This window comes from Onychostoma macrolepis, chromosome 24 (assembly GCF_012432095.1).
Source record: "Onychostoma macrolepis isolate SWU-2019 chromosome 24, ASM1243209v1, whole genome shotgun sequence".
NCBI classification, from domain to species: domain Eukaryota; kingdom Metazoa; phylum Chordata; class Actinopteri; order Cypriniformes; family Cyprinidae; genus Onychostoma; species Onychostoma macrolepis.
Genome location: NC_081178.1, coordinates 3,937,319 through 3,954,907, shown reverse-complemented (window position 1 = coordinate 3,954,907; position 17,589 = coordinate 3,937,319). Strand labels below are relative to the sequence as shown.

The 17,589-nt window shown below is 35.6% G+C and overlaps 1 protein-coding gene across 9 annotated transcripts in view; it reads left to right on the top strand.

Moving 5' to 3' along the window:
* The window catches only part of rhbdl1 (rhomboid, veinlet-like 1 (Drosophila)), a 30,927-nt gene that overhangs the window by 4,842 nt on the left and 8,496 nt on the right, over positions 1–17,589 (top strand). For 5 of the 9 annotated variants that reach the window (XR_009269079.1, XM_058765608.1, XM_058765606.1 and 2 more), the window contains 4 exons: positions 9,322–9,480; positions 11,850–12,074; positions 13,020–13,168; positions 15,458–15,570. Coding sequence is in view for 8 of the 9 variants with exons in the window: in XM_058765603.1 (XP_058621586.1) it covers positions 9,322–9,480; positions 11,850–12,074; positions 13,020–13,168; positions 15,458–15,570 (646 nt within the window). In the remaining variant the exon portion in view is untranslated. Of the gene's footprint in view, positions 1–2,234; positions 2,478–3,542; positions 3,718–3,808; positions 3,919–9,321; positions 9,481–11,849; positions 12,075–13,019; positions 13,169–15,457; positions 15,571–17,589 lie in introns of those variants that run through there. The other 4 variants (XM_058765607.1, XM_058765605.1, XM_058765610.1 and 1 more) reach the window with 4 other exon arrangements.

Sequence of the window (17,589 nt, the reverse complement as noted above, 5' to 3'; positions counted from 1 at the left end):
CACTGATGGATTGATTGCACACAAGTATCAGTAAGAATGAATATCATGAGTCACAAATATCTATCTGAGGACTCAGATTTAGTTGATTAAGTGTCAGTCAGCATCATTGATCCACCCGAGTCCTGATGGAGACGCTGTAGATGAAACACCCAGGTGTTACTGTAAATCACTGCATCATTCAGGTGGACAGCACAGCAGATGCATTCATAGAAATGATAAGTATAATGGAAATTCTGGCTTATGTTGATCTTGAGAAGAGAATAAGAAATGGTGAACCCACATGATTGCGTTTTATGTCCATGAGAACTGCAAAATCTCCACCAATTAGAGCGTGTTATCATAAACATTTGTGTCTAAGAAGAAAATATGCACAATCCGTTTAGCTCCAGGTTAAAATCTGTCACAGTTGTTAGTGGTGTTTGTGAAGGCTTGCGTCACAGCATTGCGCATAATTAGGGTTAGAGATTTGAACAAACCCCAACTCTAAGCAATAAACGTCCCCGCTCTGTTTGTGCTACAGAAACACATACGGCAAAAAAGATATACTGTATAAACAGTTTTTTTTTTTTTCAGTATATATTAACTATATGTTAAATATATGTGGTGAATAGTGCTGCTTAAGTAGATATATTTTTTAAATTGAAAATATTTTTAATTTAAACTTTAAAAGGTTTCATATAAAAGCAAAGTATTTTAATTTTTGAAAATATTCTGAACAATATAAATAGTTATATTGCAAATATATGAAACAATGTAAAAAAAAGTATGATAAATACATGATTGTACTACAATTATAATAATAATTAGAAAAATATGATAATTATATTATAATAAGATAATTAGGTAATTATACATAGAAATATATTTTAAAATATATATTAGCAATATACTGAAAAAAAATTGGAAGCTGTTTTCACTGAAAAATTGCTAGAATTTCACAAACAATTAGAAAAAATGGCATGTAAAACATTGAATTAAACATGACTCCAATAATCTGTTTTATTTACAACTTAATTGTGAATAATTTAAGCAGTGTAGATTTTGATATATTTTAATATATATATATATATATATATCTTTTTGCTGTTGTATGGGAATGAATGATATCTCAAATCAAAATCAATGTGAGCTTTAAAATCAACAACAATTAGAGCGTATTGTCATACAGTCATGTGTGAGAAAATGTGCACAGCCTGTTTAGCCTCGGGTGAAAATCTGTTGAGATTTTGTTTCGCTTTTATTTTTTACAGTTTGCATACAGACATAGTCTTAATGTAAATTGAAAAATAATGATTTATTTTACCAGTCTGGCTGCTTCCTAGTCCAGTTTGAGTCGATCCAAAACTAACTGTGCTAAAATTATGACCCAGATACCTAAAAAGAAGAGCAGCATATTTGCACAAGGGGTCAGTACCTCCTTACCAGACCACATCCACCCCATGTGCCATCCTAGTTATTTAAAAAAAAATCCCACATTTATGATCAATTTTGCTTCCATTAACATCAAATATATTACTTTTATTTATTCATATCATGAACAATAATTTTGTACTTCAGAGATTCGTCTTCACATTTACAGTTAAACAGCCCTCAGAGACAATAACCAAGCCAAATGACTTCATTAATTAATAAGTTCCAGTATATACATGATCATTGGCATATTCCCAGCACAACCAGTGATTAAACACCCTGAGAATGTGTTTTAGGGTCCATAGTATCCGTTGCGTGTGATTAATGTCCGATTTAGGAAACCCAAGTGCGCCTGCGTGCCGTGTGTGTGTGTGTGTGTGTGTGTGTGTGTGCACTGCAGTGGGTGTGTGTTTGTGTGTTTAGTCTCTCTTTAAGACTCCTGCAGGGTAGATGGAGAGCTGCAGCTCTTTGGACACGCCTCCCTCGTCTCTGATTGGCTGCAGACCACCGCCTCCTTCCCCTCCTTCATTGGTATTCAGGTAGTACAGTCTTTGTGGAGGACAGAGGAGAGAGAGAGGGCGAGAGGGAGAAGATTTACATAGGTAAAGGCGACACGAGCAGAACAAGACGGGCGAGTGGAGAGGGACGGACGGGTTGAGGAAGGAAAGTGAGAGAAAACTGGACCGGCTGCAAGCTAAGGGTAATTTTGAGGTGGATGGAAGCGGGTGCAAAGGTGCCTTAAGGGTCTGTGGGTTCTGGACGGCGAGTGGGACTTTGGATTTGAACTCAGCTGGAATCAACCGAACCCTGGACTGACGGCTCTGCTGTCTTCCCTCACCGGAGGGCGTCCTGCGGATACTCCACTGGCCTTTACTGGCGCGCGTACGAGGGGTCTCTCTCCCCATTGGGGAGGCGTGCCGCGCAGACGGACGGACGGACCGCTGGCGTGTGTGTGTGTACGTGTCTCTGCGTGCCATATCCCCCTATGTCCTTCTTTTTGTGGCTGTGTGCGCACCAGGGCCCAGTATATGGATAGAAGCTCTCTGTTTCAGCTCATACAAGAGCAGGTAAGCAGCAGCAGGTTGCTATGGTTACTGCATCCTCCCGTGCATCGGTGTGTGTGTGTGCTTCTAGGCCTATACGGAGCGAGATGGACAGTCGGAATGAATGAGTACTGGATTGTGTGTGTGTTTGAGAGGTCCTCATGTTCAGTCAGTGGCTGTTAGTGTAGTAGTAGTACACTAGACATCAGCACTGGTGCACAACACATGCTTGGTTGTGTATGCTAAAGTATTGAAATATGTGGATGTATACACTTACATGCATGCTGTTTTATTACCCTAAATCATAATTAAACACACTACACTAACTTTCTAAAAAAATATATATATTTTTTTTTATTTGATTAAATATGCAGTACTATTGTGTAATATTATTTCAGTTTAAAATGACTGTTTTCTATGTGAATATGTTTTAAAATGTAATTTTTTCATGTGATCAAAGTTGAATTTTCAGCATCATTACTCCAGTCTTCAGTGTCACATGATCCTTCAGAAATCATTCTAATATGCTGATTTGCTGCTCAAGAAACATTTCTGATTATTATCAATGATGAAGACGGTTGTGCTGCTTCATATTTTTGTGAAAATACCATTTTTCAGGATACTTTGGTGAATAGAAAGTTTGAAAGAGCAGCATTTGTTTGAAATAGAAGTCTTTTGTAACATTCTAAATATATTTACTGTCACTTTTGATCAATTTATTGCATCCTTGCTGAATAAAAGTATTCATTTCGTGATTGAAAAAAATATTTTTGGCCCCAAACATCTGAACAGTAGTGTTAATATTTCAGTGTCTCATACTTTTCTTTTTTAACAGCAGCTGGCAGATGTAAAATCAATTCAATTTAATTTCATATCAGGTTAATTCAATTCATTTCACTTAAGTCAGGTTGACGCTTTTAACAGTATAGATTGTTCAGTTCAGATCAACTCGATTCTATTTAAATCAGTTCCATTAAACATCATTATTGCTATTGACAGTATAGATTGTTATGCTCCGCTCATTTCACTTCCACTTAAATCAATTCAGCTGCTTTATTAATTTTGACCATATAAATTGTTCATTTTCAGTTCAGCTTCATTTGAATTTTTCTGAGTTGCTTCACTCATAAACCTCCAGTCGAACCACTGGATGATAAAAAGAGGAAAAACTCCTTCAGTGAAAAGAAGGAAACCTTGGTAACGGAGATACTCGAAAGAAGTCATCATTGATCAGAAAAGAGCCGAGCACTTCAAGAGATGTAGTGTAAGCAACAGAAACCAAGAAATACCAAAATATGTTTAGTCATGACGTGTTATGTTTATAGCACATTGTTTTTTTTGTTTTTCTTTTACAGCTGGTTTGTGTGCAAACACTGCAAAAAGGGGATTTATTTATACCTTCAGTCTGACCTGCCAGTTTGCAGAATGCATTACTCTCTACGTACAGAAGTAGAAATAGAAGGAGGTCAGTGAGAACTGTTCAGTAAGAGTTTTGCTGTTTGAACAGCTACTTTACAAGGAGTGTTAACATTGAGATGCTCTGGATGGTCTGGTACTTCTTGCTGAGTTTTCTTGGCAAAACCAAAAAACCGAAAACTCTTTCCAAATGCTGGCAGCTCACATCACAAGAGTTCAAAAATTCATCAGGATTCAAACAGCTTGGTTTGAATACATATGCATGAGTATATGCTAATTAGTTTTTATTATTCTTGAAGCAAAACCAGCTCCTCACATAAAATTCTGATTTAAACGTGCTTGAATAAAGGTCATGCTTTTTAGTCTCGGTTTGTTTGTATTGGTTATTCATCTGCAGTTCAGTGTTTTCAACTGATTACTTCCAAACTTGAAATAAATATTAATAATTAAAAAAAAATAGTAATCAGAAAACATACACACACACACACACACATAATATATAAATCTATTTATTTTTTTTTTTACTTTCGATAAAAGTGTCTGCTAAATGTAAATATATATTATATACATATATAATGCTTATTATTATTATTATTAGATAAGATTTATTATTAATGTTCTTATGAAGTAAAAATAATAATCATATAATCAATAACTCTCTCTCTCTCTCTCTCTCTCTATATATATATATGTATGTTAAAATATATATTTTTTAATATTTTCTTTTTCTTCTTATCCATCTATTCTCCAAAGTATAATAATAATCAGAATATGTATTTTTCTTCTGAGAAACATAATTCATTAGTTTGCCGAAAATGTAGCAACTCAGTTGACCGTGTCTAAAAACCTTCTATACACCATAGCAACCACATAGTAACACCACGGCAACCTTAGAAATCCCAGACACTTCATATATCCATAGCTGTTTTTTTTTTGTTTTTTTTAAAATGATCACTCGTATAATAAATGCATTTTCTCATAAACCTCCGAGAGCATGTGAATTGTAATTGCACGGTGTATTTTTAAAGCTGTGATTTAAAGGATGCTAGAAGTCATATTAGGAAATATCCGTGTGTGTGTGTGTATGTGTGTGTTTGATTTTGTTGTCTAATCTATGCTGATGCTGCGAGATTAGGTTGATTGATGGATAGGAAAGGCAATCATTCAGTCAGAGGGGCAGAATTGATCTTTGCCTCAGGAGATGAGGGACACACACACACACACACATCTGAGAGTCATCAGTGGAGTGTGTGTGTGTTTGTGTTGGTATGGTGTGGGTGTGTTTCATATGTTTTCACATGCGCTGTGCTTCTGATTTTGCTTGTACAGTAAGTGTGTTGTCAGATGGAAGCGATGCCTGACGGTTTGCTTGTGTTGTGTGGGTGTGTGTGTGTGTGTGTGTGTGTGTGTGTGTGTGTGTGTGTGTTAGTGTACGTATGGTGTGATTGTGCTGCTGCTACTGTGTGTGTGTAAAGGCAAGATGCTTAACCTTTCAGTTTATTATGATTTTTTTTTCTTTTTCTGCTGTAGGAAGCAGTGCTGAGCTCAGACTATTTCTGGCTCTAATGCACACGCACACAGTTCACACATGCAAACACACACACACACACACACACTCAACGCTCTGTGTGATAAACTGAATTAATGGAAGACAGCTCTAAATTACAGAATTACCCGGTGTCTCTTCTCACTGACTGGAGTTTAGTTAGTGGAGCTTGTGAAGTATGGATTGCTGTTGCTTATACTCAGTGTTAAAGCTTGGTTCAAATCAGGGATATTATAGTTAAACTAAAAAATGTTTTCATTACTTGAAATAAAATAAATGTTAAATAAAATAAAACAAAATAAAAACTTAAACTTGTTTTATTTCAGCCAACATTACTCATTTTTGTTTAGTTTAACTTGAAGTAAATAAAATATAAAGATAAAAAGAAAATGTAAAATATTAACACAAATTTCAATTTGCTAATTCAATTTGCTAATTTTAAGTATTAAACTTAGACTTGAACTTGGGACTTGGGACTTGAACCATATCCAGAATATATATATATATATATATATATATATATATATATATATATATATATATATATAAAAATATCATATCAATGTTTTTCATTTCTAAGGATTAAATGAGCAATTAAAGTATTATATATATGCGAAAGCCACCCTTTTTAAACATTTAGTAGAAAATATTTCGGTCACACTTTATATTAGGTGGCCTTAACTACTGTGTACTTACATCAAAAAATAAGTACAATGTACTTATTGTGTTCATATTGTATTGCAAAACACTATTGCTGCTATTGAGGTGGGATATGGGTAGGTTAGGGACAGGTTTGGTGGTATGGGTAGGTTTAAGGGTGGGTTAAAGTGTAAGGGATGGGTCAACAGTGTAATTATAAATGTAATTACAGAAATTGATTACAGATGTAATTACATGGGTATTTTTAAAAATATAAGTACAATGTAAAAACATGTATGTACACAATAAGTGCATTGTACCAAATGATTAATTCAAATGCAAATGCATAGTAGTTAAGGCCACCTAATATAAAGTGGGACCAATATTTCCATGCTAAATAAATAATAAAATCACTAGCTGAAAAACACAGATCAATATTTTTAGCACCAATCTGGCAACCACCCATAATGCTATAGAATCTTGACGGGAACTTTTACACAGGCGCCACTCACATTTTGATCAGAAAATGTAAAAATCTTGTTACATACACACACGTGTGTGTGTGTGTGTGTGTGTTTGTAAGCAGTATTCGCTTTGGCACCAGCTGTTCGGAGAGAAAGAGGGCAGTTCATAGTTGGATTGCTGCACCATATTTAGCATTATATTTGCATAAAATAGCAGCAGTTCGTCCTCTAAGTCTCTTTGTCAGTGTCCAGCTGCAGTGATAGTGTGCTGCCTATCAGCACTTCAGATGTTTCTCCTGAGAACAAGACCCCAGTAATGTGTCTCCTCTAGAGTTTCAACGCAGTATTTCTATTCATAAAGAATTTCTTATAAAGCAAGAATCCATTCAATTGATCAAAAGTTATAGTAAAGACATTTATAATGTTACACAACAAATGCTGTTCTTTTCAACGTTCTGTTCATCAGTGAATCCTGAAAAAATAAAATATATTAAGGTTTCCGCAAAAATATGAGGTTTCAACTCTTGATAAAAATCAGAAATGTTTCTTGAGCATCAAATCAGTATATCAGAATGATTTCTGAAGGATCATGTGACACTGAAGACTGGAGTAAAGATGCTGAAAATGCAGCTTTGATCACAGAAATAAATTACATTTTAAATTATATTCTCATAGAAACCAGTTGTTTTAAATTCTAATAATATTTACAATATTTTACTGTATTTTTAATCAAATAAATGGTGCCTTCGTGAACGTAAGGCACTCAAAAAACAACCCTAAACTTTCAAAGTGTGTGCGCATCTTTGGATGCCATTTAAATACCTTCATATTTATCAAAGTACTGTAATATTTCACCTGGCTGATACCGTCATTGTACCGTGGTAATGGGCCAGTTCTGCTTTGTAAGGTTTATGGTGTAAACCTAAGATCATTAGTGACGTGAAAGCTGACATATTTTACTACTAACACCATATCATTGCTCAGATGTTTCTGGGCTCAGCCATATGGTGTGTATTTTCAGAAACCATGGCAACAGTAAGGCTCTTTTTAGCACACTTTAGCAGCGAACGACAGGCGGAGGGAATGGGCTTTGTTCAGACTCATGTAATCAATGAACAGACCGTCAGCTGCGTTCAGTCTCTAGTCTCTACACTGATGCTTCTGTTCCCCCGTCCCTGGTATTTACACTGTAGATCTGTGCTGTGTTCTGGTGATCTGTGGTGTGAGGTGACAGAAGTAGATCAGTCGCTGGCGGTGTTCACACACACAAGTGGTGTCAGTCTTTCTTGGGGTGACACATTGGTAATTTGTAACCATGGTGACACGGCAGCGGCTCTCCTCTGTGCTGAATCGCCTCACTAACTGATTCTTTCACTTCCATCCTTCTCTCCACATGTGTCTGCTGCTCTCATCCCTCCATCCTTCATCCTCCGCTCATTACACATAGCCCTCGCATTCACCCGCTCGCCTTCCTCTTCCTCTTCCTCTTCCTCCTCCTCCTGTCTGTTTCTACATCATTACAGGCTAGCCCTGTATTAGTTTCTATGTGCTTCTTTCTTTTTATTTCTTGCTTTTTCTTGTTTTCTTGCAGTCCATGCTTTCCTTTCTTCTTCTTACTTTCAATTCTTTTTTTCCTTCTTTCTTTTTCTTTCCTGTCTTTTTCTTCATTCCTCCCATTTCATGTAATTTCCCTTCTTTCCTTCCTTCATTACATCTTTCCTTTCCTTTCTTCCTTATTTCTGTCATTTTGTTCCTTCCTTTCAGTTTCTTTCCTTTCCTTTCCTTTCCTTCCTTCCTTCCTTTCTTATTTTAATTCCTTCTTTCTGTCTATCCTTCCATCGTTTTCTTTTCCTGTCTTATCCTTTTATTTTCTCTCATTTCTTTCCCATTTTTTTTCTTTCCACTCTGTTCTTCCTTCTCTGTCCTTTAAGTTGTTCATTTCCCTTTTCTTTCATTCTTTCCTTATTTCCCTCCATTCTTTCTTCCTTCCCTTTTCTTTAATTTCTGCTCATTTCCCTTCCTTTATTTATTTTTTCCTTCCTTCAGTCCACCCATCCGTCCAGCCATTCTTCCACCTTTTTCTCTTTTCCTTTCCTCTAAATTTCCTTTCATTCCTTCCTTTGAATTTCCTTCCTACCTTCCTTGTTCCTTCCTTCCTTCCTTTCCTTTTCCTCTTTTCCTCTTTTACTCATCTACCCCCTGAAATGTAAATATAGCATTCAGAAGTAATTCAGAGTAAATAGCCACGTGTGTGTCCTCCTGGGTTGTCTTTGCTGTTTGGATCAGTTAGGGAAGTGCTTCAGGCTCATAGTTACACACAGACACACGGTACTGTGAAATACTCACAGATCTTTGAGTGTGTGTGGCAGACAGATGAATGGTGCAGAATGACTATGTTTGAGTCACAATTGTGTTGCTTAAAACCGCATATGTGTCCGTGTTAAAGGGGCCAAGGATTTTTCTCGCTCAAACAGCTTGATGTAGTAAAGCCATCTTGCTATTACTCAGTTGCAGAACATTCTGTATCAATCACAGATTCATCCATGTACGGCAAAGAGATTTCACTGCTCACCCACTGGGAGTCATTCCAGTTTACTGTAATGTTGAATCACACTGTTAAATTTTAAACGCATGATGTTTTTGTAGAGCAAATATACAAGCAAATGCACAGCACATGTAGCATGTTACATTGATTTTGTGTGTTTTGTGTGTGTAATAAACACGTGTTAGTCTTGAATGTGTACTGTATGTGAATGCATATAAACTAAACACTGGCTCGTTCTCTCTTTCTGTTGGTGTTCAGCTGGACCCAGATCAGACTGGTTTTATAGCAGTGGAAAATTTCACCAGTCTAGCTGAGCACCATGAGTTACAGCTGGACCCCAGTAAACTGGAGATGCTGCTGGCGCTGGTACAGAGCAATGAAAACGGACACGTCTGCTACCAGGAACTCCTAGAACTGGTGAGCAGCATGCATTCCACCTCCAGCATTTTATTTTCTATGAACACTGAGAAACTCATTGTGTTTACAAGGTACCATGCTGATAAAATTAGCACTTTTGAGGAAGATTGCACCAACTAGTCAATTAGATCTACTTCTAATTAATGCATTTAGTATGTGTTCAGTGTTTGTTACATATACCTCAATATTTGCTTAAACTGCATCCCGGTGTAACTGAGTGACATCTGTAATGACCAAATATATGTGAAATTATATGAATGTGACATCTGAAATGGTTTGCATTCATTTGGAGACATGTAATAGTCACAAATATACTAGTTGTAATGTATTTAATGCATCCTTGAATTCAATGAATTTATTTAAAAAAATAAAATAAAATCTGCCCCAAAGCCTTTAAATGGTATTTAATTGGATTTATTTTATTGTTTTATTTTATTTTATATGTTTGTGTTCATGCAACCGTATGGAACCCTTGATGCACAAAAACAGTGACATTTGATTGTCATGTTATTTCTATGAGACCCGGAGCAGATGAATGCCGTGTGTGTGTGTGTGTTCATGAATGAAAAGCTCTTCCCACAGTCAGTAATAGACTGCAGGTCTCAGCTCTGTAATTTCTGAACCTCCACGTGCTTCCTTTACAAATCCAGCCGTGTTCCTCTCAGGACCTTCTTCACTCTCTCACACTTGATACGAGGGGGCGTAAGTGTTTTCACCCTGGCACAGACAGTTGAATCAATTTTGCCGCAGGCTCTTTTAATACACAAACACACACACACACACACACACACATATATGACTGCGGCGCTCTGTGTTGACAGTTCTGGTGCTCTAGCTAGACTCATTCAGAGATGTGATACGAACCCTCACGTAATCACACCCTGATACACACGCACGGATGCTCTACACTTTCTGTGGCTTGGATTCAAGACATTCCATGATTTAAAACCATGTTCTACAGGAAGAGAGACTGAGGCAAAGACGGAGAGAAAGCTATGAATTTAAAAGGATTTGGGTGAAGTGTAAATCTGGGGCATGTGGGAGATGGAGGAAACAGGGAAAGGAAAGAAGAGAGTGTGAAAAATCCTACATACATTGGAGTAATCTGTAAGAAAGTCACAGTATTAAACTGCTCCATGTCTCTGATTGTCTGTGTGTGTGACTATTATGGGGTCTATTAAAGAGTGTATGTACATATAACCACACACAAGCACACTGTAAATGTTAGTAATTCATATTAAAATACTAAATGATTAACGGTCATGTATGGTGAAAATTACGTATTTTAAAAGACAGTACATGGCATAGTCATTTATTGGTCAAATGTTTTAGCTATAAAAATATTACAATTATTAATGTAATTCATTAATTAAATATTATTATTAAAATATATAATTTTAAATTACGTATAATACAATATTTTAAATAAGATTTGTTAATTATATTTACATTTATATTGACTTTGTATTCAAATTAATTATATGTATATAATTATTTAAATATATTATTATATAAAATATTTATTTACCACCGTATATTTTATGTAGAGGAGTTTCCAGAAGTACTTGAGTGACTCATTATGTTTATATTTTATTTTTAAAATTATATTTCTTCTTTTTGTTGTTTGTTATGTGCATTAGAGTGTCTTATGTTACAGTTTTGTTAGTGTTAAGTTTATAGCATTATTTTAGTGCTCTGATGGTGTTTTGATTGTTTTTATAACACTGTGCACATCTACCCTATTTTTATTTTTTTGAAAAATAAAGGTCAAAAATTGCATTATTGTGAGAAAAAAAACAAGTTGCATTGATGTAAAGTCACATGTTGTTATTACAATCATAAATAATGTAAAACAAAACCTGTACATTAAATGTTTGCAAAGATTATAAACAATAATTCCTCTCACTTCACAACGAATCCTTTAAATTGAACTGTATTCAGAACAGGACTGAAAAAATATAAGTATAAAACAAACTAAATAATAGTGGCAGTCATGACAAGCAACATTTATTATAAACAGCAAATCTAAAATGAATGAAACGGTGCACATGGTTGGAATGCTTGACATTAATTGCATAATATCTCTTTGCAATATAAGTCGCAACTCATTTCAGTTGATTAAAATACGGAAAATACGGTAATATGTCATTTTTGCCGGAAATGCCACATTGATGAACTGTAAACCATCACGTGGTCTACTGTTGATGCATTTGTTCAGTTACATTTTTGTTAGTGTATTAACTTTATCATCATTTAATGATACATGTTTTGGTTATGAAACATAGATGTGTATATGTTAAATTCCACAACTTCTCACTGTATAAACAGCTAATGAGATGAACATCTCTCTCTCTCTCTCGCTCTCTCAGCTGAGCAGTAAACGTTCCAGTAGTTTTCGCCGAGCCATTGCAAATGGGCGTCGCACCCTGCAGCGCGAGATCCTATTGGATGAGACGGGGCTGGGCGTGTACAAGCGCTTCGTGCGCTACGTGGCCTATGAGATTCTGCCATGCGAGACGGACCGCCGATGGTACTTCCATCAGAGCAGACTCTGTCCTCCTCCTGTGTTCATGGCCATCATTACCATTGTACAGGTACACCTCACTGAGCTCTGTGTGTTGCATTATGGGTTCTTCAGATCAGCACATTTGGTTCTTCTTTCATTAGTACACCTGTGACTAGAGTGAAACTTTCTTTCAAAAGTATAATATTTGATACACATCTTTCCTCTAAATGATCATTATAATCAAAACTTGTTGCACACAATCTATTACATGCATTCTGGCATCAGATTAATAGTTTATACTTTTTTAAAATGTTTAGTGTAATTGTACAAACGTCTACCTTCAGGTCATTGTTCACATGTCTTTTTGCTGTGAAATCTATACTGATTTGAATGAAGTAAACAAGAGTAACTTTTATATTGTTAGTGATATTTCAAGTTTAACTCCTTCTGGACTAAAGCAACTTAGGTTTACTGAATTATCCATGCATCATTTATGAAAAATAATGTTTAAATGTAATATCAAATGTGATCAACAGGCTTTTGAGGATTGTTTATTTGTTCATCTCTCAATCATCATTGTATTGCATTGCATTTTATGTTTTATATCAAAACTGCTATGTGTTAAAGTATAATATTAGGACATTTTTATGAGACAAAAAAGTGACAACTGATATTTAAATGCATTTAATGCAAGTAGTCTGCTATATTATTAGAAAGATTTCATTGATTTACATTACAAGCTATCAGAATATCATCTTTTCGGCCAATTAATATCAGCGTATACACCAAATTGTATATTTTTGCTCAGAAATTGAGTTTGCACTCCATATTCTCACTATATCAGCTATGTGAGCCATAAAAGCCCGATGTATCAAATATGCAAACTTTTATAGATTTTTTTTTTTTTTCTTGTATGTTTTGTCTAAAGGTGGAGTAAACTGTTCCATTTCCAAACATTAGATTTTTCTGATTTTGTTTGACACATGAGGCTTTACAGGTTTAACACTGTTGAGCGTGTCTGTGTTTGTTTCAGATCATAGTGTTTATGTGTTACGGTGTGATGCTCAATAAATGGGTGTTGCAAACCTACCAGCCAGATTTCATGAAGAGTCCGCTGGTGTATCATCCCGGACACCGCGCACAAATCTGGAGGTTCTTCAGCTATATGTTCATGCATGTTGGGTAAGTGTTTGACAGGACCAGATATGAACTCTTGTTTAGATCTCCATTTATAAATATGTGAGCATCAGCTGTAGTGCACTTGGTTAATTACGCAACTAGCAACTGTTCTTCAAATAAACAGTGTTACGTACATGTTTACAAGCTTTAAAGTCAAATTCGAACATATTTCTTCGTGCATGTTTCTGGTCTTATTGTGCACGATTCGTTTATTTTAAAGAAAACAGTTTGTCTTTGTCATCTTTTATCAAAATGCAATAAAATACTCCACCTCTGAAATGATTTTGCTTATCAAATGATGTCAGCAAAACCATTTTTCAGCCCCTCTGCTTCAATCATCTGTCATATTGAGATGCTTTTCCAATGTGCAATCGATTCCTAATGGAGAAAATTAAGTGCCACCCGCATTTTTCTGAGAAATACATCATATTACAAAAGTACAATGGGTTGTGAACACCGTTTCACATTCATGTTGACTTTAAATGTACATTAATGCAGGCAACATATTATCAGGGCTCTCAAGTTATAGTGAAAGTTTGGAGTGAGATTAGGGGAGGGGCCACACAAAGGGAGGAGTCACTCAAAGGGGAGGGGCAAGTCAAAGGGGAGGAGCAAGTCAAATATTTGCAGCACCCAAGTTTTTGCTAGCAGTTTAATTTTACCTATTGTTCATAATTGACCAGCACAAATAGAAATTATAACATTTGGTAAATCTGATGAAAGACAAATTCATTCTAATAAAATAAAAAGATTTATGTATTTAAAAATACAAATGTATCAAAAATAAAAAGAAATTTTGCCTCAAACGAGCCAACTGAACAGCAGTACTTAATGTACATATTGTACACATATACATTACAGTACTTACCCTGAGCATGTATGTCAAGCTGTGTGTGTGTGTGTGAGAGAGAGAAAGACAGAATGTAAATGTTTGTTGCACATTTTGATGCCTGATGACAGGTAGAGGACTCCCACATAAAGCACTGTCACGATAATAGCGTTCCATCCAGAACCAAACTGTTTCTAGTTTCGGTTTTGTTCAAACCCACCATGGAAAAAGCACTGCATCTGAATTCGAATTTGGGGAAGCCTCAGTGCTTTATATGGGAGCCTCCTACCCCTGTCATCAAGACATCAAGATGTGCAACAAACACAACAGAAAAAAAAATTCATAAGCTGAAATGTGTTCTCTCTCTCTCTTTCTCACACACACACACACACACACACAGAGCTTGACATACATGTTCAGGACAAGTTCTGTAATGCTACTGTGTGTGTACAGTATGTACATTGAGCACTGCTGTACAGTTGGCATGTTTGGGGCCAAATTTCTTTGTATTTTTGATCCTTTTTTTAAATATGTAAAACAATTTATTTTATTTAGATGAATTTGTCTGTCTTTTATCAGATTCACCAACTGTTATAACATCTCTAGTACTTTCCTTTCAGGAAGCCAAAGCTAAGTTAAAGCTTCTGGTTGCAAAGCAGTTGGAGATTTTTTTTTTTTTTGACTGCATCAATAATACTTTAGCACCTATTTGGCTATATTCCCCAACATCAGCTCTCACTATCTTTTCACAGGCAAGTGATTTCGTAGAGGAATCTTAAAATCGGAAAAATAAATGAAGGGGTTACCTACAGCTTTCATCGGATCTTTCTCTTCCAACTTACACTCCATGTGCGCGCGCATCCATGTTGCTTAGTAACGAACCTGCTTGCGGCAGAATCACGTAATTTAAACGGAAACAACAGCATCCTAATTTCTGATTGGCTGGTAGGTGGCATTTAACTGTATAACTCGAGAGTCGAGAGAGCTATGAACTCGGCAGAGAACTTACCTCCGTATTTCCTCGTCTATTAATTGTATAGTAATTGTAGCGGGACAAGTTATCCCTTCTCAGCGTGAGAAATACAAGGTGTGGCGTGAGCGTGTGAACTGGTTGAAATGCGTGAGACTTGAGAGCCCTGTATTATTATAGCAAAGAGATTTCATGACAAATCTCACTTTTTAATGAAGAAAAATGACATTTTGTTGTAACAGATGGATAATAGAATACTCAACAGGTTTAATCTGTCTGGGATTCCATAAGGCCTTTATGTGTTTTGTAAGTGTTTGAGCAAGATTAGGCTCTTTTAAGATGAGAGACAAAAGTTTGACTTCGGCTTCTAGGGCTGATGAGGATTTCATAGTGTTCCTTTGTCTAAATTTAGCCGTAAAGGCCTGTAGCCGCAGCTGATGTTTTACATTATGGATGTGTGTGTGTGTGTGTGTGTGTGTGTGTGTGTGTGCAGATTAGAGCAGTTGGGTTTCAACGCTCTTCTCCAGCTGATGATTGGAGTTCCTCTGGAGATGGTTCATGGGATCCTGAGGATCAGTCTGCTGTATATGGCAGGAGTCGTCGCTGGTGAGTTAGTGCGTGTGTGTCCGCATACGTTTCGCTGTCCTTGCACTCTGACAAGTTCACCAGGAGAATGTGCTCATATTTATGATGGACATGTCACCAGTGGGCAATGACCTAATCAATAATCTCTGAATTATTCACACACACACACACACACACACCATCTCTCTCTCTCATGACACACACACCAAAGCAGCAAATATACCAACTCTGGAGACTGTGTGTAGTATTATAGAATACATTTACATTTTAATCCTAGCTATGTTCTTATTATAAAACAGAGATATATATTGTCCTCTATCAAGGCTATTCCATTCCTAGAGGGCCACGTCCTGAAGAGCTTCACTCCAACCCTAATTAAACACAGCCGAAACAGCTAATCAAGGTCTTCAGGGCAAGTGTATTTAATTATATATTTAATTTGAATAATTACATAAAAAAAAGAATATACACATTTAATCATCCCTCCTGACCTGTATGTAAATTCTTTAATTTAAAATTAATTTTTTTTTTTTACATAGTAATATTTAAAAATATATTTTTAAATGTTTAAAGTAAAATTTTTATTTAATTACAAATAATTTATTAAATTATTAAATAATTGTAATAAATTAATTTATTTCAATTTGTTTTATATATATATATATATATATATATGCGTGTGTGTGTGTGTGTGTGTGTGGATATATTAGAGTTGCATGATTCTGAATAAATTCAGAATCACAATTTTATTTATTTATTTATTAATTGTTAAATAGAGATTGTGATTTCTCCTACGATTCTGAAGAAAAAACATTAGACAACTAAACAAAATAAAATGTAATTTACTAGAGGTTCTGACAAAATGTTCATTGATCATTATTCAATTAAATCAAAATAAAATTAATTCAATAAAATTACACTTATTAAATAAAATAAAATAAAAGGAACACATTTAAAAATTGTAATTAAAAAACAAAATTTGTACTATGGAGTCAATGTCTCATTCATAAAGACTTGTTTCGTTATGTGTATGTTTGTGTGAAATAGGAGATACATAGATGTTATACAGCGCTTTTAAATTTGAAGCGCGTTCTGCTGAATTCAAAGCCTAATCAAACACACTTGTCTGTAATTATTAAATAATCCTGAAGACCTTGATTAGCTGGTTCAGGTCTGTTTAATTACAGTTCATACAAAACCCTGCAGGACGTGGCCCTCCAGTCCAGGAACAGAATCAAATAGCCACGATGTAACACAATACAACTTAACTATCGCAAATGACATGCACAGAAATATGCTGAAATTAAAAGAACACTTATGTTGTATCATATTTACCCAAAATTTACTGCATACTGCAACTTATCAGCATTTTGACATCTATAAAGGAAAGCGTCCATGCTGAGGACACAGAACATGAGATGGAAATTAAAAGAAGGAGAGAATAGAGTATGCAAACAGAAATAAGAGAAAAATGAGCATAGTCATAGAGACTATATGTGAGAAAGAGATGAAAAGACAAGGAAAACGTGAGAAATAGAGTGAGAGGGTGGAGGACGTGCGAGTAGAAAGAGTATTGAGAAAATGTAACATAAAAAGAGCAGAATGATGAAGACGGTGGTGGAGTAAGAGTGCTGAGCGCAGCACCGTATAGACAATCTGTCACACACACACAGAGGATCTGCCAATATTCAATTATCTCACCCGCTTCTGCTGTATTTTGCATGCATGTTCGCTCTCCTGTGAGATTTTATTTTAGAGTACAGAATTAGCTTTACTCGGTGTGTTTTGTGCCGCTGTGAGTTTGAATGTTCTGTATTAAATTAAAGTCCACTTGGGAGTGGCCACCCAAAGACCATCTACAAACCACTCAGAACAGCCTGCAAATGGCACTCGGTTTAAATCAAATGTCAAAAAGTAGTTTCTATAGTACATATTTGGACTGCAGCACAGAGGAGCTCTGTATCCTATAATTACATGACAACTATTAATTACCTTCATTATATTCATTAAATGGGCCGACAATAGTGACGACAGTAGTGC